The 26,372-nt window shown below is 37.0% G+C and overlaps 1 protein-coding gene across 3 annotated transcripts; it reads left to right on the forward strand.

Annotated features, from left to right (window-relative positions):
* Positions 1 to 24,893, forward strand: LOC134540237 (uncharacterized). 3 transcript variants are annotated; one of them, XM_063382853.1, is made up of 9 exons: positions 1 to 85; positions 6,032 to 6,132; positions 16,954 to 17,091; positions 18,877 to 19,040; positions 19,996 to 20,330; positions 20,423 to 20,754; positions 21,684 to 21,821; positions 23,626 to 23,789; positions 24,382 to 24,893. In XM_063382853.1, exons 2-9 carry the CDS (start codon positions 6,097 to 6,099, stop codon positions 24,674 to 24,676), a joined length of 1,602 nt encoding a protein of 533 aa, XP_063238923.1. In that variant the 5' UTR covers positions 1 to 85; positions 6,032 to 6,096; the 3' UTR covers positions 24,677 to 24,893. The 3 variants fall into 3 exon arrangements, with proteins under 3 accessions (XP_063238923.1, XP_063238922.1, XP_063238925.1); XM_063382852.1 differs by having other exon boundaries at positions 7 to 85; positions 6,032 to 6,137; XM_063382855.1 differs by lacking the exon at positions 16,954 to 17,091 and having other exon boundaries at positions 7 to 85; positions 6,032 to 6,137.
* Positions 24,894 to 26,372: the final 1,479 nt, after the last annotated feature.

Here is a 26,372-nt window from a genome sequence, read left to right on the forward strand (position 1 = left end):
TGCACCCGTGGGAGGCGATGCTGTCCGCGGCTGTTCGCTGCGCCGCGGCCGCGTGGCTGTGCTGCTGCGTCGCCGGCACAGACCCGTGAGTACAGCCAGCTGGGGCGACGCAGACCCTTGATGAGAAACACCGCCAGTTGACGCCCAGAGAAGGCCAGAGCAGCGCATATCACTCCACTTCGGTTGCGGATTAAAAAAAATGGCGTGTGGCTGTGTCATGGACACGACCGTATGTTTTACGTGAATACGTGTACGTAACAGGATATATTTTCAAAACAAATATTTTTTGTATGTTAAAATCATGTTTTTTTTTTTTAATTTTAACACCATATATATTCACTGTAACTATTTTACACTCATTATTTTTATATGAAATCGATAGATTTTGACGAGAGCTGACGATTGAAACGGAAACGAACGTTGTAGCTTCTCCGAATCAAAAGTTATACTAAATGGAAATCTCGAAACGCAGCAAAATGACCTCAAAATGGCGGTGCTTCCCCCTCCACCGCGCGCGATGCATCACAGTCCTCACTTATCGTGACGAATTCTTTGATCCTTTAGCTGTCCAGCGGTGTAATTAAATTTTGGATGGAGATGATAGATATGTAGCTGCAACACCAAACTGTATCCCCCGATTTAGTTATAATTGGTTTTTTGAATTGCCTACCACTATGAAAGCAATTTTAAAGACGTATTCACGTCAAAAAATTCCCACCAAACAGAGGGAAACTTTGAAGGGCTTCAAATTCTAAACTAGAACCAATGTTCTAGAAGAAACCATGTACCAATTATCATCCGAGGATGGTGGGGTGGACAAAGTGTAACACGGCCGGATGGTCTAGCATGAAATGACCCAGGTGGCATTGACGAAAATGGCTCTTAAGTTCGTCAGACGCATTTGGGTCTACTCGGTCCAACAGAAGGGTCTCATTGGGAGATTTAGAAACTACACAAAAAATAAAACACAACACTCAACCAACCCAAGAAAATCACAGCCCTTCAATTTCATATTGTGAAAATCAGCAGAAAAAAATAATTTCCTGTAATTTTATAAAATATATTTTTGTAAAACAGTTGTAAAGAAATAGTTTGGAATACTACAAGAAATATATTGTAATATATTAAACAAGTTTATTGAAAAAATGCTGAATATTTGCTACGAAAATTGGCGCATAATTATATATTTTATTTTACATTCAAGCATATATATTTAACAATTGGAAATATGGAAATATAATCGAATATTTTGTAATTGGACTTGTTTGATTTTTAATGCTATTTAATGTTCGCAGTTAATACTGAAAAGTTATTCAGGTAACTGTCTACAAATAAAATTAACTATGGGTGGTACTGGAACACAAAACATAATTGCCTGTGTGAAAATCCGAACCCAGTGTTACTGCGAACATTTTTTTAATAGTGATAAAGTAGGTTTTATTTAAATGTATAAATTTACAAATATATGTAATTTCATATAAATATTTTGATTCCATTTACAAAAAAAAAAGTGTGGGGATTTTTTTTTAATAATGCATATTTACCATAAATCAAAGAAAATTACAGTAAAATAGTTGAAAAGTTTCATTTTCTTTTACTGTGTGAAGTTTAACAAGTGGTAACTTGATGTACATAGCAAAACGACCATCTTACCCTTCTAGAAACATTACGTCTACGTCTTTAAAAGATTTTGAAACACTTCTCTTCGAATATGGCCTTCGAAAACGCACGTCATAAAGCAATAAAGTAATTGTTAGGAAATTGTTATTGTTAGGAAATAGTAATTGTTAGGAAACGGTATGCTGAGAAAACACTTGTTTACTTCGCCGCTGCCATATTGTCACATCCACAGAACAAATCGGAAGAACGGACAAAGAAATGTGACTACACAACCGCATAGAAAAACGTGCCAAAATCAGTCGATGTCGAAAGTTAAATGCTTAGAAAGCACAGAGAATTCCATAGAATAAACTACTCAGTCTCTGTTCGTCTGAGTTGTCCATCTGTTCGTCGTTGTTTTATCAGAATATATGTTTAATGTCATCGCTGGGTTCACAATTGCGTCCTTGCACTGTCGTTGTTTTGACCAGATTATCTGTTTAGAATAATCGTTGGGTTCCTCTGGTAGACACTGTGTTGTCCTGTTGTCCAAGTTTGTTGTATGTCTGTATTTACTGTTTTTGTTGCAACTGTTTGGTCGTTCTCAGCTCACTATGTTCGTCTAAGCTGTATTGCTGTTCTAAATAATTCCACGGAATGCTCCTTGCTGTCTATTAGTTTAACATTTGACATCGGCTGGTTTTCTTGGTTCTTTTCTTTTTCTTTGTGCATTTGTCCTACTTTGTCCGTTCTTAAGGTTTACGCTATGACGTTATGTGTAAGTTAGTCACGGTGCATGTTGAAAGCAATGGTTTAAATAACTAACATATTCTATCTCGACATCCGATTCTAAATCAGAACTCTAATCTATGTATAGTCAGACAATATGCCGGCCATTGTATCGGGTAGTATAGTTTATCAATTTGATAACACCACAAAATGCAACGCAGCACGTGGAAAAATGTGCCGCACAGATTTTTTTATTTTATGTGTAACATCTTAGCTCTCAGTATACGGCATTTGGTAAGAGTAATTTCGTTATTGCGGCGGAATTCGCATGGAACGGAAATAAGTAACTAAGTTGCTGCCATTTGTGGCGGACGGCATGAACCAAAGTTCAAAAAGCGAAAGACAAACTTTACAAAATTAACCGTTAGGCAAGATGGGCAGTGTTTTAATAAAATATCTCTTCGAAAATCATGTCCAAAACCGGGGTTTAGTTTTTTTTTTTTAAGTCTTTTCGCTTTTATCGGAGCCTTTCATCATAGTATAGTTTAAAATTTCGGGGTGCTAATGGAATGATTCGATGGTTGACTAAGCTGCTCCAACAACGAATTCTAGCGGCGTGTGCGGAAACTAAGTGTGATTCGCGTCCAGAAATTTAGTTTAAAAGATAATTTGCGTACATTTATGACGCTTGGCATTATTTTAAATAATTCTACTTTAAACTTCGTGTCCTAGTTTCGCATTATAAGTTTATTTGCAGCATGGGAACTCATGAATTTGCTCGTTACCGAGGATAGATGTCTACAAATCACTGGCGAGTACTGGAAGACTCTTTCTCGCGTTTTCTTTGTGCTACCGTGTTTTGTTTACCATGTTACTGCGTGAAGTAGCCCAACGTGTGACATGCGTCAAGTGTGAATCTGGGGTCCATTCACAAAGTACAAGTTTGAAACTAACCAGTAATTCTTAACAAGTTTATTAAAATATACAATAACAATAGACGCTTGTAAACTTGAAGTGACAAGTGAATTTTCACAAGTTTACGAGTTCTTACAGGCTTACTAAAAATATTTTTTATTAACAATTTTAGCTAATGAACGTTTATCGGAAACTTGTTATCTACTACTAATTTCCAACCTACCTCACAAAGGTCGGTAGGTCACGATTTTAAGTTTACTTATAATTAGCTTCAAAAGATATTGTGATCTAGTTTTTCAACAACTGCTTCAACTAAGAAATAACAAGAATTTCCATTAAATTGATTAAACACGTTGCCAAATCTGGTCGTATAAAAATGTACCAACTACTACATTTGTCACACTCAACCAAAATTTTTTAACGTGTTAGTAACGAATCTGTTTTGTAAAGGACGTGCTTAGACTATCTAGTGACGCGCTTAGACAATCTAAATACCGGTTCGTATCAACTTGTGATAATAAGTGTTTACTTCGTACGACTGTTACAAAAATTTTCTATCATTGTGGAAGTTATCTGTATCTGGTGTAACCTTGTATGTCAGTATGCCTACAAGTTCAGTCTAAATGGTATCACTGAGCGCATTCTAGTTTGTATAAAGGAGAGTTTAAACAGTAAACGGGATATCAACTAGGGGATGTAATGTTATTCCATTTACTATACCGGAGTAAATGCTCCTTAACTGACGCTCTCACATCCTTCAGTGCCACCCAATAACATTTGATAAACTATGCGTCACGATGAGTATTTTATCTTATATTTTCGTTTCAAAGCAAATTCCAATACAATTGTTTTGATTGTATATTTCATAGTTGACGCCTACTTTTGGATAAACAACGCTTTGAAGAAGCTTAACATTGTTATTTTTTACAACTGTTGTAATATAAATAACGAAAATAATCATAATGACCTAGTGTCATGCCTGTTTAACTTTCCTTAGAACACCATAAACAGATATATTAATGATTTATTTTTTATTCGGAAATTCCGGAAGCAAGTCAATTATATGTCTACATCTTATTCTTTATAAAATACCACTATTTAACATTTCAAATGTTGAAAATATTTGCTACAGCTTGCACTTAGGCTTAAACATATACTTTATGGTTTTACAGGGCAGAGAACCTAATTTCAAGCATTGGTTTATGTATAAAATCGTAGCCTAAGGCAACTACATCATTTTCTGTCACCCAAGAGAATAATTCTTTTATTTTTTATTGATTGTTATTTTCTTTAAACTTTTATTTTGAAAACCTACTAGGACAAAAGAAATAAGCCTGAAAAAATGTTTTTGATTTGATTTTTAAATGGGAGTGATTAATAACTCATGATAAATTTAATTGATTTATTTAAAAAAACAACTAAATTTCAATTGCGGGCTTTTATCCTTTTAAAGGAAGCTCCCTGATTTTTCTCCGCAACTTACTTTATGTACATTTTATTTAAATATTTAGAACCGTTGTTAGTGTTTATCCCCAACCATCCCAACATCCCTCTTTATAATTTTAACTGGAATCCATTGCTTTCATTTGATTTGATTTTAGTTGATATTTGATCCGTTATTGTGATGAATTTAGACTAAACAAATTACACTGAAGCCTTGCCCGGGACTCGAACCCAGAACTCCATCGCACCGTAAACCCGCGCGCACCCAACTGGGCTGCGGAGGTTCGCTTTACCACGACTGCCAACCTAACTGGGCAGTCAGGGAACCCATGCATTCGGCTTATGTGCCCTCGTGTTCATATTTACATCAAGTTTTCTGCGCTGAAAATTAAGGACAAAGAGAAGAAATAGCCTTTGTTAGAAACAGCTTTTTATCGAAAAAAAATTTCATCCAAATCTTATTTCTGAAATATTCACGAAACTGCCAAAAAATTGTGTTTACCACATTATATGTATTGGTTTTATAAGCAAATATTTTTTAACGTTTCCGCCCACCACAAGCGGTTCTTGTCTTCGTGCACCAGGCTTCTGTCACCTGGGTCGTGGGTTTGAGTCCCTGCTTGGCATGTCTGTATTTAGGATAAGTTCGAAAGCCATCTATCATAATGTTCCTTCAAAACAAAAATAAAAAAATAAAGCAATCAAATAGACGATGGGAAAAATTTGTTAAATACTTGGGACTACTGAATCATCTAAATATGGATTAATACTACACAAAAAACTTTGAACAGTATAAAATTACATATAGTATACATAAGTCTTCACAGAGAATGCATTTAGAATACAGGAATGACATCTAAAATATATAACAAACAAATACATACCAATTCAACTAGTTTGTATAAAAATCTAAAAACTATTGAAATTATATGTGTTATAATTCATGCACAAGTAATGAAGGCATTTAAATTTCGCAATACATATTTTTATGCATAGAAATATACTGAAAAAATTCCTTAATTTTATATCACTTTGAGTTGTATGTGTGGAGAAGTTTACTTTTTCAATTACATTCTTCTTCAAAAACAATTTATATCGTGCTTTCACGAGCAATACACCAACGAGAGGTTTCAAAACTATGGAAAAAAAAAAAATTTTTTTTATGCTTTTTACGTGTTTATATAGATTCTCTTCCCGAACCGAATTAAGAATTGAAACCTTGCTTTTCTTGATTTAAAATGTTTTATCCTCACTTCAGTCTTCATCCCATGATAAATAGGTTCCGCCTAAGACTAAGTTACGTAAATTATCTATAATATAATTATGTCTATGAATTTTTGCACAGCTTGATTGAGGATTTCCGTGGATTTCTGCGGGAGGTTTTTCACGAAGTTGGCAGAAACTGGTCCGATGTTCGTGCCATACCAGACACAGAAGAAGATATGGGTGAGGTAAATGATATAATATTTTACCACATTCTGATGTTGTGCACGTTATAAGAAAGTGAGAAAGATAGTGGAAATCAATTTTTTCAACTATCTCTTTCGAATTAATTTTATTGTATCATGTTTTTGGATTTTTTATTAAAATTGACTTTAAATTGAGCTCAGGAATAACTTGAGGTAAGAGGTTTCCAGTTCAGAAATATAACATTATTTTTCGGCCATTTACGTAGTGCATATTGCCTCAGTTAATGCTGAAAATTACACGCAGGAATTGTTTTTGTCAGTGCATCACAGACAGACGCGACGAAGTTTTAGGCTATTATTTGGCAAGATCACATGGTTATGTTGTAAAGCCAATTTTGTTTTTAAATCCGATTTAGATTTTTTGTTTCTGATATTAATTATATTTATTTTTAAAGATGTCTCTGATTCAACAAATATTACAATTAAAACTTTTCATGATACCTATTTAACAAAAAAAATGTCATTTGGATTTTTCCAATATATTTATTACACATTTTTTAATACAAATTTCGTACTAAATAAATAAAATAAATAAATTTAGTATAGTAAAATATTACGTTTTTGTGATTGGAATAAAATTTTAACTAAACATTCTTGTTTTTTGATGATTTAGTTCTTTTCTGTGCTTCATGGTTTATTAACATGCTTTTCGGAGTTATGGAGATTTTGTAGCAATTTACCGAGTGATCTTGTTCTATATAGCTTTAAGGTAATTTCTACTCTGAGGGTTGATTAACATATGTGTTAAAATAAGTATCTCGAGTTCTCAATTTCAAAACCAAAACAAAGTATTTTTTTTTTTACATAAATAGGATAAAATAAAATAAAGTACAGTAAACTCCCTATTATCCGCGCATGCTACGAAAAAATACAGCACATATGTAAAACTGTATTTTATTACAAGTGATGAATTTTAACTCTACTGACGAGTGTATTGTGTGCAGTATACAGTAAAACACCACAGGCCTTCTCGGAACTCACGCAGTAGGCTGGTATGCGTTGCTATTTTTGTCTCTGTCGCACTTTGTTAGTCGTATGGTTAAACACTTTTATGTTTACATTACTGAAATGTACTGTATGTTAATTATTCAGTAAAATACTAAAATTTTAGCATCATTTAACATGTTGTACTGTTTATTGTAACTTTTACTGTATATAAATGTTTAAACTTTTAAGTTGAAATTAATGTTTCCTTTTTTGATTCCCATTTTCGGCTCTTTTGCGGATTATCCGCGATTTTCACTACCCGCTTGGCCCTGCCACTTAATATCGCGGATACTCGGGAGTGTACTGTATAAATAAAGCAATATTGACCTTGTTCACTGAAATATAGACCGTAGGTGTTCGTGGATAAAGTTCTGGTCTGAAGCCACGCACGTGGAAGTGATTGTGTACCCGACTTATTGGCATGCCTTGTCGCAGCAAGACCCGTTGAAACGTCACGCACCTGTAGCGAACACAGGCATTGTTTTCAGAGAGGGATAAAGAAAAGATAGAAAAAAAAATTAATTGGCACATATGAAATAAAAATAACTAATATCACTATTAACACCAACAAACTGACACGTCCTTATAGCAGTAAACGTGGGCGACTCAGGTTCCAATGCAGTTGAAATAGCAGATGTTGAAATCAACTCAACTTGCAACGTCCAAAACTAACATGATGCCTTCGCTGAGATTTATCAAAAAATTTTCCCCGAAATTTAGGGGGAAAGAGGGAGGGGATACGAAATCTTTATTTTTCCTCCACCATTCCCCCTTGCCAATGTCGGGGCCCACCATCGTTTTGAACGGATGCGACATTTAATCCGGAAGCCACAAAGAAGCTGGGTCGCCGCGTCAGCAAACTTCTCGGACGCGCCCTGAGTTCGTGTTGACGTAAACGAGGCCCGTCGCCAGAGAGAGCTGCTCTCTCACGGCGGATTTCTTAAGGGGTGTATGTGTGTCAGTGAGGCGGGTTGATAAGAGCGACGCTCGCTGGTGCTTCTAGCGCGGTGTCTCCTCTGAACTGGCGCGCAGTCTTCTCGTCGTCACAGGACAACAACTGTGATATTTGAGCGGTGACCTTAACATTATATTGCGTAGAAATGAAGATAAAGGTGTAATGCAAGTCCCTTAAGTGCTTTTAATAATATGTACTGGTTGTTTTACGCCTAAAAATAACTCTGAAAACATGCGTTTTAGCCATTTTAACTCTTCTAGAAATACAGTTTAAAAATATGATCCAAAATTAAAAGTACTTTTCGGGCCTCAGCGAACTCTTAAATTCTTTCCGTAAGCAGACCCCCACTGGGATATCTCGAGTAGTTTTGGAATCACTGTGTTTTTCCTGAAGCTCTGCGCACCGCGTCACACAGACGGTGCGCAGAGCTTCAGGAAAAACAACGCGATTTTAAAACTACTCATGATATCCGAGTGGGGTATGTTTACGAAAAGCATTTAAGAGTTCGCTGAGGCCCGAAAAGTACTTTTAATTTTGGATCATATTTTTAAACTGTATTTCTAGAAGAGTTAAAATGGCTAAAACGCATGTTTTCAGAGTTATTTTTAGGCGTAAAACAACCAGTACATATTATTAAAAGCACTTAAGGGACTTGCATTACAACTTTATCTTCGTTTCTCGTGACATATAATATTACGGTCACAGTCGTCCTGTGACGACGAGAAGACTGCGCGCCAGTCCAGAGGCGACACCGCGCTAGAAGCACCAGCGAGCGTCGCGCTTATCATCCCGCCTCGCCGACACACACACACCCCTGACGAGGCGATGCTAGCCGAATGGCGGGATAGGGATTTACAGGTTAAACTTAAATGCACGCGATTCCGTCAGTTATTGTAATAGAAAACTAAAACAAACACCAAATTGTAGATATTATAAGCATACAGGTTTCTACAAAAACAATTTTAATTTAATTTAAGTTTTTAAGTTTGATATTGTAAAATTAAGTTTTAATTTTGTCACAATTATCAGTCAGTATGTTCTACCCCCATAATCATCTCGTAACAACGTTGGTCATATCTCAATCTCACGAAAAGTCCTTGGCTTTGGCAATGTATCTGGTTAAATATACAAGCAACACTAATTTTTTAAAATTAATATTTTGGAATTGCCTGATGTATAGGCTGCAATGCACGCTGGTAATATGACGTGCTCCGCCGGCGGCGGACAAGAGATAAGGCCGCGTGGAATGAGAGAAGTAACGGCGTAGTTGCCACTTCACCTATCTCCCCCTCATCCACCCCTTACCATCAGCTGTCACGCGACAGTAAACCCGCACTTTAAGTGATTTTGTTCCTCGGTTCAATTCTCCAGTTGCTACGCTACAGTCATGGGAAGAAATTGGCGTAAGTGTTACAAGATCTCGCGACCTTTATCTCACAGTAGAAAGTCCATGAAAAATCGAATGAAGCTTCTTCTAGCATCTAAACGTCAAAGTAAATGGTATATATTTATATGATGCAACAATTATTTTAAGAAAATTTATTTGTAACCTTTTTACAGCTGGTAAAGTAAGTTGAGGCGATGTTGTAATCAGCATAACAAAAGCGTAACGCTTACAGGGTAACTAACTATCAGCAGGAGGATAGGGGAACGGGGTTCAGGAGTGAGGTGCTCAATGAAAGTTTTGCATTATAGCACACTCGCTTAATTGAATACTTGCGCATTTGTCTACTTGCTCACTTGCATACTTGCACACAATCCACACATTCGTAGACATTATTATTCCCCTATCACTTACATATATTGATACATCACTTCTAACGCGCATAGCGGCCACTCGTCCATATGATTTTTATGGGTTTTACGGCTGGAGTATGCTTTTGAAATCAACACAGTCAGTACAGTATATAATTCTGTAGTGAACAACCGGATTAGGGCTAAAGGTTTCCAGCGGGAAATGAATATATATTTCATTCGTAAAATGTTTTTATTGGCCTTATAGGTTGTGTACGTTACATGCAGCCTTACAAGAAAAACAATACACATTTAAAAGTTTTATTATTTTGCCTGCCTATAAATTCAGCAAGCCTTTTTAAAAGATTGCAAGCAATACAGTTTAAATGTGCAACATGAAATGACCACTCTATGCGATATTCCCCAGTATTATTTCAGGTGACCGTAGCTGAAGTCGCTATGTACCTTTGGAAGGAATTTGGATCAGAATTTCGGGTGTGCCATGAATTTAGTTAAAATTGTATAATTTTTTTATATAATTTATTTGTCCATCCGCCCCGGACTGGCAGACGTAAAGAGCGAGCGTTAAAAAGCAACAATTTCACAAGAAACTATCTAAGCTTAATTACTGCATAAAAATGCGATGAAACTATTTAAACTATCAAAAAACCTATGGACGTCTAAATCTGGATCAGAGATTTTGAAATAAATTTTAGGCATTAGTAATAAAGATTCCACCGGCTTTCGCGGCCATTGTCTTGCTTTTATTGGCCAATAAATTTAGCCATTAGTGTTCCTAAGATTAGGTAGTTGATACGCCGAGCCCTAACAAACCCGCCGGCACACGGGAACTTGTAAAATAAAATAAGGTATCAAAGTTTTTAAAACTAGTCGGTGCTGAAATTAATGGAGTTGAAATATTGGATGTTTTAAAATGAATATTACTAAGTAGGATATTAAAACATTGTTATCAGTTAAACAATTTCTTACTTACAAGAGAATGTAATACTATCATCATGCCAATGACTACAATTATAATACGCACAATGTTATTATGTTGCTCTTTTTATAACATGGTTGTATTTGATTCGAACAACAGGAAAAAATAATTTTTCCTTACAAACTATATTTACGAAATTGTAGTAATTCGACAGGCCCTTGAAAATAATTTTGATATGGTAGCCATTGATTAGGCCTATGTTAAACAAAGTTAATTGTAAGTTAATTTAGATGGTTCATGAGGCTGGAACATATATATATATCTATACATATAGATATATATATAAATTACATTTAGGCTTATGTAGTAAAGTGGTCACTTAGTAACTGCAATTACGTTTATTTTCTCTTATAATCTTCAGTATAATTTGCGCCAAACTTCTTAGCGGGCGAATTTTCGCGATGTTGTGCATTACCACATCAAAGAACTTCTGACTCAATGTCCAGTCGTTATCTTGGTAATAGTCTGCTTACAGCCGAGCTGTTAGCAATTTGAGCTACGGTGAACAGTGCTTTTCTGAGGACCATTGAGTGAGCAACTAGATGGATGAGTCGTTGTGACATTGCTTGGACAGTTATTGTAGCAGTGATTTTTTTTACCTCTTAATTTATGAATATATATATTCAAAATACTGAACATTTAAATGACATGTAAAGCAAGTTAAATAGAACAACTCATTTAATATTGTAAATAGATAGGTAAACTGAATATTTCCATCTTATATTTCAAACTGTTAAATAAAATAATAAATGTTGTTTATTACATCCACAGCGCACGCTGTTCACCATGTATTTGAAAAAGATAAACATGAACGAACTATTTAACTGATAGAATTAGTTTATGAACATTTTATAATGTGCCTGAGCATTTAAAATCTACATGTATTCTAAATTTTATTCTTCAGGTCAGATCAGTGCAAATAACTATTTACCCCAATAAAGAACATATATTCAAGCCAGCGCATACAAAATACAACTGCAATACATATTAGAGCTGAAAGAGTTGAGGAAATTAGCTAAAAAGCTAAAAAAGAATTAAATAGAGCTGAAAAAAAGTGTGATTTAAGAATTCGTGTGAAGCTATTTCATTTTTATCTGGGAACCACAACTTCTTAATTATTTTTTTATACACAGGAAAAAAACACTAAAAAATAGTTACTTTTATTTTTAAGAAGTAGAGAAATGTTCGTTATAGCTGTAGGTTTTCACTGTGATTTTTAAGGTCTTGTGTGTTTCGGCATAGTAGTGGGAAAACCTCGACAAAAAAGTAATAACATAAAGATACGCGAGGACTGATAGCCACAGCATTATTATCGTTCCACTATTCGTCTTGCTATTTTTAATACATGAAATAATTAAACAATTATAAATATTTAACTAAGGCTATTTAGATGTACATCTCAGTAAGTTTTTTAAAGGAAACCTGCTACGGAAAATTTTTACATAATAGGGCTAGTTTACATCTTACATTATTACGATGCGGAAATTAAGATTTACTTTAAATGCACTTAAATGAATCATTCTTGTCTCCAGTGATAATTACGATGTGAACAAACATTTTATGAATAATTTTAGTTTTCATACAGAATATTCTCCATTGTCATTCTAAACATAAGAACAAAATATAGCATGTTATCCTGAGCATTCATTAATAATAAAGTCTTTAAGTAAAATCAGAACTAATAATCATTTTAAAAAAAGTTTGTTTTTTTAAGCCCTAAAAACGTTTAATAAGATGATAGGATTATACAATATCGAGGTTTTGTAGCGATACATTTCATTAACATATGACCATTTTGCATCATTACACGTCTTTGTCTGAAAACAATATTTCCGAATCAAATGCCAAATAATAACTGTGTAATAAGCATGCTTTCTTAACAATAGTCATGTATTCAACATTAAGTTAAAATATGTATTTGTACTAATTTCTTATTTTATTATTGTTAAGCACATTTTATTCTTATTTTTATTTTACAGTTCGGCTGTTTGTGAAGATTTTAATGAGCATTTACCAAACCTCATTGTTGAAAACAGCCAAATTGAGAGTTCTTCATGGATAAATTTACAAGGAAACAGGATATTCAGACCCTCATATGTAATACCATATTTATTAAACCTACAAGAAAAGCACACAAGACAGTGCACTGCAGGAACCATTCAGTTCAAAAAATTAATTCGTCATGGTCTTTAGAATATTTATTTCCTATTACTTTTAACTGATAATAATGTATTCTTTATGGGACTTACTCAAGTTAAACATGGATATTGATTATTTACTACGTAGCTTCACAAAATTAGTGGGTAACGTTTATTAATTGAGTTGCTACCATATAGTACGATTTTGAAATGAACTCAAAACTAGAGAGTAAAGTAAGAAAGACTGCAGTACTTGTGCAATTAATTAATCACAGTTGTGGCCTTATTTGTATCACTGTGCATTGTGTTCACGAATTTTCCAGTATTTCTTATACTGACCCCACTTCCAGCCTCCTGATCCCGAAGTAACTACAGCGACACAGGTAGAAGATTTATCTTGACTCTGAAGTGCAGACCGATTCAGGCCTCTTACAATTCCTAGAAAACAACTTAAAACTATTACAACAATTATTCTATTTTGACGTTACAACGTCTAATAAATCGATGAACGCCCGCTGCACGCACGAAAAAGTGTCCCACTACGGATGTGTCCTGTTTGCTCATTGTACGCATGCGTAGCATCTCTCTTCATGCTCATTGTACGCATGCAGGGCATCTCTCTTCCACTCGATTGGAACAACCATCGATTTGACTTTTTAATCATATTTTCGTAGTTTGAATTATTAATATTATGTAATTTAACGATCGTCCACCGATTTTCAGCACAATCGGTACGGTTATTTAAAAGTAATGTTGAATATTCAAATACGTTTTGAACCAAAAATGGTGTTTTACAGTTACACATAATAATTCAAATTACACCCGGGATCTTTTGCACAATGTTTTAAAAAATATTGTAACACATTATAAATAAGTTTGGTGTGTTTGGGATGCGTATTTGTTATAAAATCGTGTTATAAAAATGAAATAATATTATTCCCCTACCGTGAACAAAATTTTTATAAATATGTATAAAACAACTGAAACTATCGTTATGAAGTATGGCCTCGTGACCGTGCGGTCAGCAAGGCAAACTTCCATTCCAAAGGAAGTCGGTTCGAACTCGGCAGCTGCGAATTTTTTTTTGTACTTGTAAAAATAAACACGGCGCACGCAACATTTCAAAAGTAATAAATATATTTGAATTAATGAATTCAAATTAAAGTAAATTTATTAATTAAATTGTACTTTTCATTTCACTCCTTTGTATCCATACAATATAGTGATAATTCAATAAAAAAGATTCAATTTTATTCATAAATGTATGCAGAGGTAGATTTTATCATACAAAAGACAGAAAAATAAAAAAAATTCTTCCTCAAAGAATATAATATTTTTAATTCCTAAATGGTTTGGTTGCAAAAACCTATTACGGCTCAGTCTCAGGCCGAATATGATATTTACTTTTCTTCTGGATCAATAATTTCATCAATGTTTTGTTATGACGTTACGTTAAACTATCGTCCGTAAACCGACTTTACAGACAACCAATTTTTCGTTCTGTTTTTTTTTAAGGAAGCTGTAACTGGATTTATTGTAATATGAGACTAAATCAAATTCTGTGATTGAATTTAGGTTTTGTAATCAGTGAAATGTATGATGTTTGAAAAATTGAAATATTAATCACGGTAAATCTTTATATTTACTTACCTAAATTTGTGTAACATTACAACACTGACGAGAGTTTATATGTTTGGAATGCCAATTTTTTACTTAGCATAAAGCTAAGTGTAATTAATACATCATATTTGATATAAATAGTAGACAAATCAATTGTGATACTTCAAATAATCACAAACCAAAATCGCACCATGGAGAAATATATTTTTATTTTTTTTTACGATCTACATTGTAACTCTACAAGTTTACCTGGGAAACTAAATATTGCTTGAGTTTCATCGAATACCTATAACAAAATCATTATACATCTTTGGTGTGGTCGTACATAGACCTTTCAGGGGTTTCCCCCCTTTTCTTTGTTGACCCGGCGCTCTTAGCCATAAGGCCCTGCCGCCCCGGGCCCCCACGGGCGTGGATATGGGTACAACATACACGCAATCGGAAAAGCCGCTAGAGCTCCGGCTATGCACAGAGGCTGAGGAACCCTTCCCAGCATGTCCACCACCTCGGCTCCCTGCTCGCTCAGCTGACCTTAGCCCCTGGAGCAGCACTGCTGGCGCCCACATCACACTGGGACCCCTCAGTCACACAGTGGAGGCCGTCCCGGTGTTGTCGTACAGTAGTGTCTCGCTTATCCGACATAAACGGGTCAGCAGAAAGTCGGATAGTTAAAATGTCGGATTAATAGGGAATTGCTAATAAAAACATTATAAAAGTAAAAATTTGCTAATGTTTTTAACATTTCAAACCTAATAAACATTTTTACAACCAAAAAATAACAAAAATATCTGGCTGAATAATAAGTTGCAGTACCTACAGTCGGGATCAACAAAAATTATTATGGCAAATTGTCGTTTATGTTTCCGATAGAATAGTTTTTATTTTTGAGATGTCGGATAATACGAAATGTTGGATAAGAAAAGGTCGGATGAACGTGACATTTCGGTTTTTGATTATTTGTGCTTAATTCAGTCATATTCATTTAGTAAGAAAATTAAAGTAGGTAATGAAAATAAATCATAACATTGCGTGGTTAAGTTTATATCAATCATTTATTGGAATTAAATAAAACCTACATGTGTAGTTGCGATGCGAGTGGTAAAGTCTCTGTTTTCAATGAGTAGAATTCGTGATTTTCCGGAGGTTCAAAGTACAGGAGGTGCGTTTGGGCGTTATTTATTTAATGCTTAAATTATTTCTATAAATACTAAATTGTTTACATGGAATTATGTTAATATCAAGCAGTGTTTACGTTTACAGTAGTCAAATGTCAAGTTTCCTTTCGAATGACTGTGAAAAACGGGGAGGTTCATCGCAGCAATGAAGGAAATATTTTTGTGTCCAATATAAGTTATAAGTGAGGCTCCAGATTGTAAGGATCACAAAGCAATCGCGGGCTACATGTATATTGGGTGAAAAATATTGGGTCAAGTAAAGTATTTCATTAAATGTTCTGGACATTTATAACCCGGAACCGCGAGATGAAAATGAACTGTAGAAAAAATGCTAAAATGTCGTTTATTTATTATTAATTCTGCTTGCGTTTTGTAACATATTGTCCCAGCCTAATCAAAACGCTAGTCAATAGGCCTCAAATATATAAAAAAAAATTATTGGTAAAAAAGTATTAACCTGGATTAGTATATATTGCACTGAATAATTTATGTTTGTCACACAGCATATTCTTTTCAATCCAGTGTTAGTTTAATACGGTACAATTTCAAATTTATATAAATATAGTAACATTTGAAACACACAAACGGTACGTATTTTGCTGAATGTATCAAATATTTATTGTACTTAAAACCAATTGGATGATGATATCAGGAAACTAAAAAAAGTTACGTTAACATATTAAAATATTGTTTGCCAAAATGGAAACCATTGAAATAAATATATATGTCCTTTATGGAAATAACTTCAAAACTGATAATACACAAAAATATAATTCTGTTTTAATTCTTGAATCACTATATTAGGATTTTGCCCTTAGTTCTGTGTTTTTTTTATTTAAATATAATTTTGTAGGTAATATTCTATTTAACTTTTCCTTAATCGTACCAGACTGCCTTTCCCAACAGCCGGCCAAATGGTCCACGGACTGCTATTCAATATATCCATGGTTAAACCAGCAAGCAAATAGCACAAGCCGCCAATTGGGGCCCATTCGGAAGCAGAAGGCACTGCCTAGCTGCCCTCGGATAGCTAGCAGAGCGACCGCGGAACCGCCTGTCTTCGGTAGCCCATAGCCCTTGGTGCGAGCGTCACGTGTCAGATAACGCTTGGCAACACCGCTCTCCAGCGGGACAGAATCACAACCGTGACCTTGAACCGAGCCCTTAAGGCACGGCGTCTTGTCGGCAGGGGCCAGGGGGCTGGGTGACCTTGAAGGCCGGGGAGCTGGGTGACCTGGACAAGTGGACGCGCCGCGGGGACTGCCGGGTGTCGCAGAGCGGGGACGTCGTCCAAGCGGCGGCCACCGTCGCCTTCGACGACCTGCGGGTGAGCGGCAACTGGAGGCGATTTGCCCACAAGAAACCTTCAGCATTCGCCCCTTTAGCAACTTCAGCATTCGCCCCTTTAGCAACTTCACCTTGGATTCACCAAGACCCCAGAGCCGGATTTAGAGGTCTGGAGGCTTCGGGGCAACAGAGGAGCGGAGGCCCCCTGGCCCCAAATTATTATCCAAATAAAATGAACAATTTTTTTTTCAGTCGAGTTTTCCAATAAATAATTTATTGTGAAATCAAGTAGATTATCTTAGTATTTAAAAAAAACATAAATATAATCGAAGACGAGATTTATATGAAATTAAATTTTAGTGTTAATGAATATTTCTGTTAATATTTAACAATAATATAATCATGTATGTACAAAGTACTGTAGGTAAAAGTAAAACAGCGAAAAAAGAATATCAAAGGAAAAGATATTTACTTGTGTTTACTTGTCGGAATTTAAAATATTTTTTTTTTCCAAAGTCTCTATTGTGGGGGCACTCCGTTTGTGGGGGCCCTTTGTTTATGGAGGCCCTGGGGCTTTCGCCCCGGTTGCCCTCCCCTAAATCCGGCCCTGCAAGACCCACTCGGTAATTTTAAAAAAATCTACGGATACCCAAGTTCGTTTTAGTATGAACATTAACTCGGAAAGATTCCTTTGAAATGTTCTTGCAATGGGAAAAATTTGACCTAAGATTTGTTTAAGTTGTTTCACTGCTGGTTACACTATTTTCCCCCGAAAAATTTGACACTTTTAAAAACCATGTCCCTCCCGAACGATGAAATAATCACTTTGAATGAAATGTGGGGTATCTTATTTCCCGTGAACAGTCGAATTCGTAAATTAAGGCTCAGCTTGGTTCTCGAAAGTCATTTTTTCACCAAAAAGGAACCGAAAATTTCTCCCAAAGGATTAAATAATAATAACTTTCTTGAAATTTGTGGTGTCGCTCACTTATTTTTCTCATGTAGATGAATGGAGATGCAACTTTTTTTCTCTCGAAAGTAATGTTTTACAAAAAAAAATCACTATTTTAAGAACCCAACTAACGGAACAGTCCTTTAGAAGATTCTTAACATGGAAAGATTGATTTAAGATTATTTTCGGACAATTGCCACTGCTGGTTACACTTTATGTCATAGGAAACCTCAAAAACAAACAAAAATTATTACGGAAACACACAGAAAACAAGCCCAGTTCAGCCAATGTCTGCTCACAGGAAGACTTCAGCTCAATACTTCTTAGTAGTTAAAGTCAGTAGAAAATGGTTTTTGTACATAACATTGGTTTTTTTTTTAAAAAAAAGTAATAATTTTCCAGACCCTTAAGAGAACGGTAGTTAAAGTCAAAACTTAACCTTGATGCCAACCCTTAATGACGAGGTTACATGTTACACATCGCTTTGAGTGATCATGGGGTTGGGCGGTGGGGGTGGGGGTGGGGGGGTAGTACTGAAAGATTTACGCCATTTTCTTTTAATACGGCGTGACAGAAGACAAAGCTTGGCCGCACACTCAATTCTTGCTACTTCTCGATTATAATTTATTTTTTGTGTTAGTCAAGCACCGTAATTTAATGTTACGAAATCTTTTTTCTTTTATCTTGACAGAAGAAAAAATAATAGATTGAGATATTGTGAAGGTGATTACAAACAGGATGATTAATAAAAAATGTTATTCTGCATATCTAAAAAAAAATTAATTGAAACCCATATCAATATGGGTGAGTGCGTGATGTATTATTGCTTGTTTTTTTTTTTGTTTTTTTTTTGTTTTCTTCCATGGCGTCCAGTACACGTACGACTTCGTCACCGACGACCAGATGTTCTCCACCGCCGTGGGCGAGATGTACGGCAAAGTGACGCGGCTGTCCGCCATCTTGGTCTTCGAAGCGAACGTCAGTGACCCATCGGCCGTCACCGCCGGCCCGCGCAGCTTCCAGCTGCAGCCGACCACGTGAGACTGTCGTTGCCTCATTCATAACAAAACGAAACAAACATGTTCACATTGATTCTGATCATACAACCATCTGCCTCCGAAATGGCCTGTTCTTTACCGAGATTCTTTTGGTCACTATTTTCTGAGATACATATCACCATCCTTGTCTGGCTGACATTTAGACCCAGGACTTCCTCTGATGACCAGCACTCCAACCTTAACTGACCTGTTGTGGAGTCATTAATCTGGATTGTAAACACTCCCCTGTGTTACTCCTGAAGTCACATTACCAATCTTTTTTCTTTCCCTGTCAAACTTTCATTAACTTGAATAATCAATAAACTTGCTATTCATTATTTGTGCACCAGAGAGATACTGTGGCTTAAAAACTTAAGTGTTTCCACTGGCCAAATATCATTGTTTTGATGGAATCCCTAAATCACCCGTCTGGTCTCTTGATCCGGATGTTGTAGCATCAGGAAATTAGATTAAAACTGTTTGATAGAGATATTCATCCACAGTTGAGTCCAACTTTGATGCAGTTCAAGTATTAATACATGAACACACATTTAATTTAATTTTTTTTTTGTAAAATGATTAAAACAAGGGAATTTGTATTGAACTGTCGTATGATCAGTTCCTTTCAATTTCATTTATGTTAACGCATTGAAACAGGGACAGGGAAAATCTCATTTCTACGATAGGTTTTTCAATATATTGAAAGAAAATTAGTAAGTTTTATTTTATGTCAAATTAATCTTGCTTAGCGCTTTGAACAATTTTATGATGGTTGGATTTTTTCTTAGTAACATTTGCATTGCTTGTCTTATTGGAGACTAAAATCTATTTTTTTTCTATACGTTTATATTACAGTATAATAATCTTAGTTTCATAGTTTTATTTAAACAAAACTGACGTTGAGTGATGGTGTATTTAACAATATGAGTAACACCCGAATATTTCATTGTTTCAGAGAAGTGACGGTCGAGGAGATTTCCCATCAGAACGTGACCGATGTGGCAACTTTCAGCCCTTACATCGACAATTCTCTCGTCAGCTTCATAACTAAGAAGGCCCTTCCGGCGTTGCGGGACGACATCGAAGCCGTGCTGAACGCCACGTTCGCGGATGCAAATTTCAACATGAGCTCCGAGGCAGCGTTCGCCACCACCACCACAACGTCGAGAACAACAGCATCGCCTGCAACAACTCACACGGGAACAAGCACTTCGGCTTCAGAGTCCGTTCATTCTCCTACTTCCACCGAAAGTGCGAGCAGTAAAACCAGTCCTGGCACTGGACCCTCAGGTAAATCGAGATTTTTAAAACTACGGCATCTTCAATCAGAGTAAAATTCAAGTATCCTACAAGTTTTGGAAGTAATTATCCTTCGGTTTCAGGTCAAGGAACAGGCACCACATCCCTGACTAAAGGTACAGACGCTGGTAAATCAATCGATGAGACATCGAGTGAGATCAGAAAACCCGAAATTAAAGACTCATTAGCAAGCAAGAATGCCAAATTCAGGAGACAAAGCAACAGCCTGGAGGAAAAATACACCAGGAAAGCGACAGTTACGACAGCGAGGACCACGGAAACAGTCCACGAAAAGTGGTTGATAGCAAACTTCAACTTGTTCATCGACAAGCTATTGGTCAGCACTGGAAAGAGATTCGTGTCCCAGAACATGACTCCTTACAACATGCTGGATGGCGAGGAAGAGATGTTCAAGGTGAGCATGAGAAAGCCTGAAACATATTTTTTCCCTAACACAACTAAACATGATGTGTATTTTTTTTTCTGTTAAGGCCAAAACCTTAACACATAATCATTCTGAGAAATAGTAATGCATGAAATGGGTCGCATATATCATGAGCCTTGTTTGGAGATTGTGCAGGAACAGCAACGATTGGTGCCACGACCATCAAATCACTTTATTTCAAACATAGTTAGTTAACTCTAACTATGTGAGCCTAGGTTATACCTGCATAGACAGAAGGAGAACCCTGCAGCCCATGGGCTTACTCATGAAAAGATCAGATGTCATGCAGTGTTAAAATTTTGGATTTTATCCAAATCTATACATTTATGTTACCATGGGCACATTCGTGGCTAGTATCACCATCTACCTGTCCAGAGATAAACACCTTAAAATATGTAGGAAATACTCAGAAATCTCTTGCGAGTGGAATTCACTGCTGCTGAGCATTTTTACTTAGTGAATATGTGATGTTCGTAGCAGATCGACAAATTTAAAGTATGTTTTATGTTGAAATTTAAGATATAGTCCTTAAAAAAATTAATGATTAAGGAAACAAAAAAATTGTCAACATTGTGTGAGATCCATCCTTAAATATAATAACGGCATTTCAGTTAACCTACTGTCTCTTTAAATAACTAGAATCAAATCGGATGTTGGTTCCATCCAAGTGGAAGTTTTTTTTGACAGAAAACTGCACCCAGAATTTGGAATCAGGATTCAACTGAACGAATATCCAGTTATCAGGCACTACAAACAGTCATTGTTTATTTCGAAGTGTCATTGTTTGTTATAAAGTCTGTACATTCACCGTGGTTCCAAATAGTGAGGACGATTCTTCCAATTCCTTTTCCCAAGTGAGAGGCAACTTCCGCTGTCACTGCGGGTGACGTCTGTTGCAGAAGGCCGAAGGCTCCGTGAACCTCACTGAAGGTCTCGTGTCTGGTCTGGACGATCTCGGCTACGGCGACAAGATCGCAGTGGAGCTGGATGGAGAATCGACGACTCTCACTGCAGACTTCAACTTCAAGAACGTCACGGTGAGAGTGGAATACACCGTAAAGTGAACTTCAGCAATCCAACTGGGATTCTTGCAGAAACATCTTTAACTTGATAAATATATGCAAGTAAACGTCACAAAAGTGTGAATAATTGCCCAAAATCCTTTTGGGTAAATATTGGTTGTTTAATAGTGTGTCCCGTAATCAAAAATGGATCTTAAATGCATGTCATATGGCTACGTACTCAAAAATCGCTCGCGAGCATCTCATATATAGCCCTCAGAAATCTTACACGAAGTAATTCTTAAAAGCGGAAATGTCCGATGCATGTTGTCTTATCCTCATGTTGTCATTAATAACCAGATCCTGGATATTACGTGCGTATCTTAAAAAAAGGAAAAGGGGTTTATTACATACGAAATGCAGGCGGCTTATGTTTTGCTACATTTCTCTTCCCAAAACTCTGAATACGGCAGAAAGTGACACTTAGTCTTGTGCAAAAAGAAGACAAATTTTAAACGGATATTTTACTTATTTTGTTTTAATTTATGGTGGGACATTACCATGGCGGTATTAGTCTACAGAGTTGTAATGTGATATAAATTGTAAGGGCATTCTGGTAAGCAATTAATTAGCAAAAAAAAATCATAGCTGCAGAGAGGCTAATACTAGAAGTTGGTGTGATAACATGAATGTAAATCACTAGAAATAATCTAAAATTGTATCATGAAGTGAGAATTGTTAAGGTGACCGCCTCGCTGGGAGCACGCACTCTTAAAGTGTGGGGACACTAAGGGCGACACTGGCTGGCGAAGCACATGCCTCTTCGCCTCTAAGCGCCGGCCACCGAACTGGCGTTGCAGTCTTTGCGTCAGTAATGCGCCTCTGTGGGACTTTAAGTCGTAACCCTATGATTTAATGGTGGAATATTGCATATAATTGATCCTTGTACCTCTCTATACCATTTACAATAACTAATGTGTGTAGAAATGTTACCTATAACTAAAAATACCAGTGAACACACCTGTTTAAAACTTTTTCACTCTCCTAAAAGTAAACTTTATAGACGAAGCCATGGAATAAAATTTGTATACACAAGTGCAATGGTTCTTAAATAAAAATCTTAATCAGGCGCTTTCATTGTATCTTGAGCGGTTTGTAAATGGCGCGTTAACACCCGGAGGGAAAAGGTTTAAGTTTTGTCTTCTACTATTTAACGTAACGATTGCACACACTAGCTAACATTAAAACTCCATGGGCAAAACGTTGTCCCACCATGGAGGGTTCACAGTGTGGTGGTCATTCGAATCGCCCCAAATTGGTTGCTTATTGATCAATTTGGGGCGATTCAAATGACAGCAAAATAAAAATAATTTCCTGTAATTTTATAAACTATTCTTTGAACACCAGTTGTAAAGAAATATATTGTAATAACGAAACACGTTTTTCGAGTTAATACAACGTAATAAAGCATAATTTTTTGATAATCGATTATATTTTTAGTATTTTAAAAGTATTACGATTGAAATACTGATTAAAAAAAATAATTATGCACCGATTTTCGTGGTGAAAAACTCGGTATCATCTCGAAAAACGTATTCCACATATGCAAAAATACCATAGTCTTGTGTAGTACAAAGTAAAAAAAAAATCTTTATTGTAGCATTACAAACTATTTCTCGGCAACTGGTTTCCAAAGAAATCTTTTGTAAAATTACAAGATTTTTTCTCCTCTGCGCGTGACTTGAACCCGGGACAACCTCTCACCGGGAACGCTACAAAGGTCGGCCTCTAGACGCCCCACCGCGTGAAACAGTGAAACTGAACATGACTCCTGTTGCAGTTCCGGTTCAACTTCTCCTCCGGCGGCAAGCCGCACGCCCGGGGCTCCGGGCTCGTGCTGGGTCACGTGACCGGCCTGCGAGGTCAGCTGACCTTCTCGGCCAACTCCACGGACGCCCCAGCCGTCCGCTACGCCTTCCGCGACCTGAGGCTGCTGCCCGGCCCGTGAGTCTGAAGCTGGGATTGCAACGATCCGTCTTTTTCCATCCCCCCGTCCGTCCGTGCGTACATCCGTCCCATCCGTACATCTGTCCGTCCCATCCGTACATCTGTCCGTCCCATCCGTACATCTGTCCATCCCATCCGTACATCTGTCCGTCCCATCCGTGCATCTGTCAGTCCCATCCGTACATCTGACAGTCCCATCCGTACATCTGTCCGTCCCATCCGTACATCTGTCCGTCCCATCCGTGCGTCTGTCCGTCCCATCCGTACGTCTGTCCGTCCCATTCGTCCGTCAGTTCATCACATCCGTCTGTCACATCCGTCCATCAGTCCGTACGTCCGTCCCATCCGTACATCTGTCCGTCCCATCCGTACATCTGTCTAGGTTTGGCACACGGGCCTGTGTGCGCGCTGGTAGGGTGTGTAATGCTGTAAAAGTTACGTGTACCTAATTCGGCGGGGGAGTGAAGATCCCCACCAGCTAGATCGGCTAACTGGCGTGATGTAGTGTCGTGTCGGTGTGCAATAGAGGCTTGTCGGTGTGCTGTAATTTATGTGGCGGCAAGCAATAGGGTCGTGTGTGTTGCTGCAGCGGCTACGAGGCGGCGGTGCTGTCCGGGGGTACTCTAAGCGGGGGAGCGGCGCGGGAGGTGTCCCACGCAGCGGGCAGCAGCCTGCGGAGGAACTTCCTGCCCAGGTTGCAGCAGGACCTCCGGCGCGGCGTGGAGGCCGCGTCCTGCCACGGGAGGGGGGCGGTGACGTCCTCAGGCGCCGCCGTCCTGCCGCCGGCCTGGACCGTCGTCCTCGCTGTCACCACCGGCCTGCTCGTCTTCCAGTTCCCACACTGTAGCAGTCGCCACTTCTGTGTCTCCCTCCTCGTTCCGTGACTCAGTTCCGAGAAGAAAGCCTTCTGACGGGGAGGGTGTGTCGCTCTCGGGGGTAGAGCCTTCGTTCCACAGACGAGAGAGCCACACCTGAAGTTCCCCGAAGTATCATGCTCGCTTTCTTCTCTCCGTACCACAACAGGTGTATTTATTTTTGAGGAAAAAAATTCGCGGGTATTTATTCTCCAAATGTGCGGGTTTAACTTATAAGATGTCATTCTTAAAATAAGCAAAAAGTAATTTAAAGAATTTTTCAGGAAATGAGGATAATAGGTATCTGTTTTTTTTTTAGTCAAAAGAATCATATGAGAGGTTAGCTACATTATAAATACTTTAAAACATTGTGGATGGTTGGTTATATTAGGTAAGTAGGTATAGCTACATTAAAAATACTGTAAAATAATTTCATGGTTGCTTGGCAAATAACTTTTTAATATGTAGCTATCCAGCGCTAGGAAACCGTTTACACGATTTCACAGTATCTTTAATGTAGCCATCCTAACCAAATCAACTGTCCACAAGGTTTTAAAGTATTTATAATGCAGCTCACCTAAATTAATTGACCATTAGTATCCTTTTATCAACACCGCCATATTTATTTACAATGAACCAAAAAAAAAAAAACCGAAGATGCACGATCGGGAGTTTGATTCTCTCGTCTGTGAAAAGAAGGCTTCCCCTCGTCTCAGCGCCTGAGGTCTCCCGCTGCGTCGCCGCGTTGCAACTCCGTGTTCACTCGCCACCTCAGATGCTCACCCAGTGTAATATAACAGGATGGAAAAAAATTCACGCAAACGATGACATCACATTAATGAATATCCGTTGAAAATATTTGTAGCAGGGAAAATAAAAAAAAATTTCATGCGAGGCATCGCGTTCAAATAGTATAAATAGCCCTTTGAATAAATGTTAAGACGAAAAAAAAAAGGCAAATGTATGAGCTCCTGCCTTATAGCACCAATGTCATTTAAAGAGAAGTCTGTCAAAGCATGCTCCGTTGAATAAGCATATGAATATACTTATCTATATATATAAAAATTTAGCTTCCGTATGTATTTGGCCGCAAAACTCGGAAAGTATACGATGGTTTGGATTGAAATTTTTACAGAACATTGCATCTTAACAGAAGAGTGTTTATATGAAATAAAAGTTTGGGAAAATCCACCGGAAAAGTCGGAAAAAAAAGTTTCTATAACTAAATATCATGGTCACCCAACTTAGTTGTGACCACGCTCGACGATGCTGTAACATATTGTCGAAGTTCAAGCACATCAGGCTACTCGACCATTGTGCCTTGACGACTATAATTTACACAAATATGTATATATATATATATATTTCAAGAAAGAATAAAAAACTTTATTTAATTTGAAAGTATATTCTTTCGACTCTATTGATAAAAATACGTTTAAATTAAAAAATACATTTCGTACAATACATTTGAAAATTAAATAATTCTTATCTTATAGCTTATATCTTATATATTGCTATTATAATTTGTTATAATCACGTACGTTGTTATGATAATTGTTCGTCCAGGAAAATACACCGAGACTTCTTCAAGAACAAAATATAGTATATAATACTATCATACAAGCTGTGGCCAACCAATCCGGTGGATTGTACTTTTTGGATGCTCCAGGTGGAACTGGAAAAACATTCTTAATTTCCTTAATCCTTGCTACGATCCGTTCAAATG

Source organism: Bacillus rossius, chromosome 16 (genome assembly GCF_032445375.1).
Source record: "Bacillus rossius redtenbacheri isolate Brsri chromosome 16, Brsri_v3, whole genome shotgun sequence".
Taxonomy (NCBI): Eukaryota; Metazoa; Arthropoda; class Insecta; order Phasmatodea; family Bacillidae; genus Bacillus; species Bacillus rossius.

What these genes read in the sequence shown, in the direction of transcription:
- LOC134540237 (XM_063382852.1), top strand. Translation starts at nt 18, where the DNA reads ATGCTGTCCGCGGCTGTTCGCTGCGCCGCGGCCGCGTGGCTGTGCTGC. An exon ending in TGCGTCGCCGGCACAGACCC is followed by an intron (nt 86 to 6,031) that starts GTGAGTACAGCC and finishes ATTTTTGCACAG; the next exon opens with CTTGATTGAGGATTTCCGTG. An exon ending in CAGAAGAAGATATGGGTGAG is followed by an intron (nt 6,138 to 16,953) that starts GTAAATGATATA and finishes TCTTGTCGGCAG; the next exon opens with GGGCCAGGGGGCTGGGTGAC.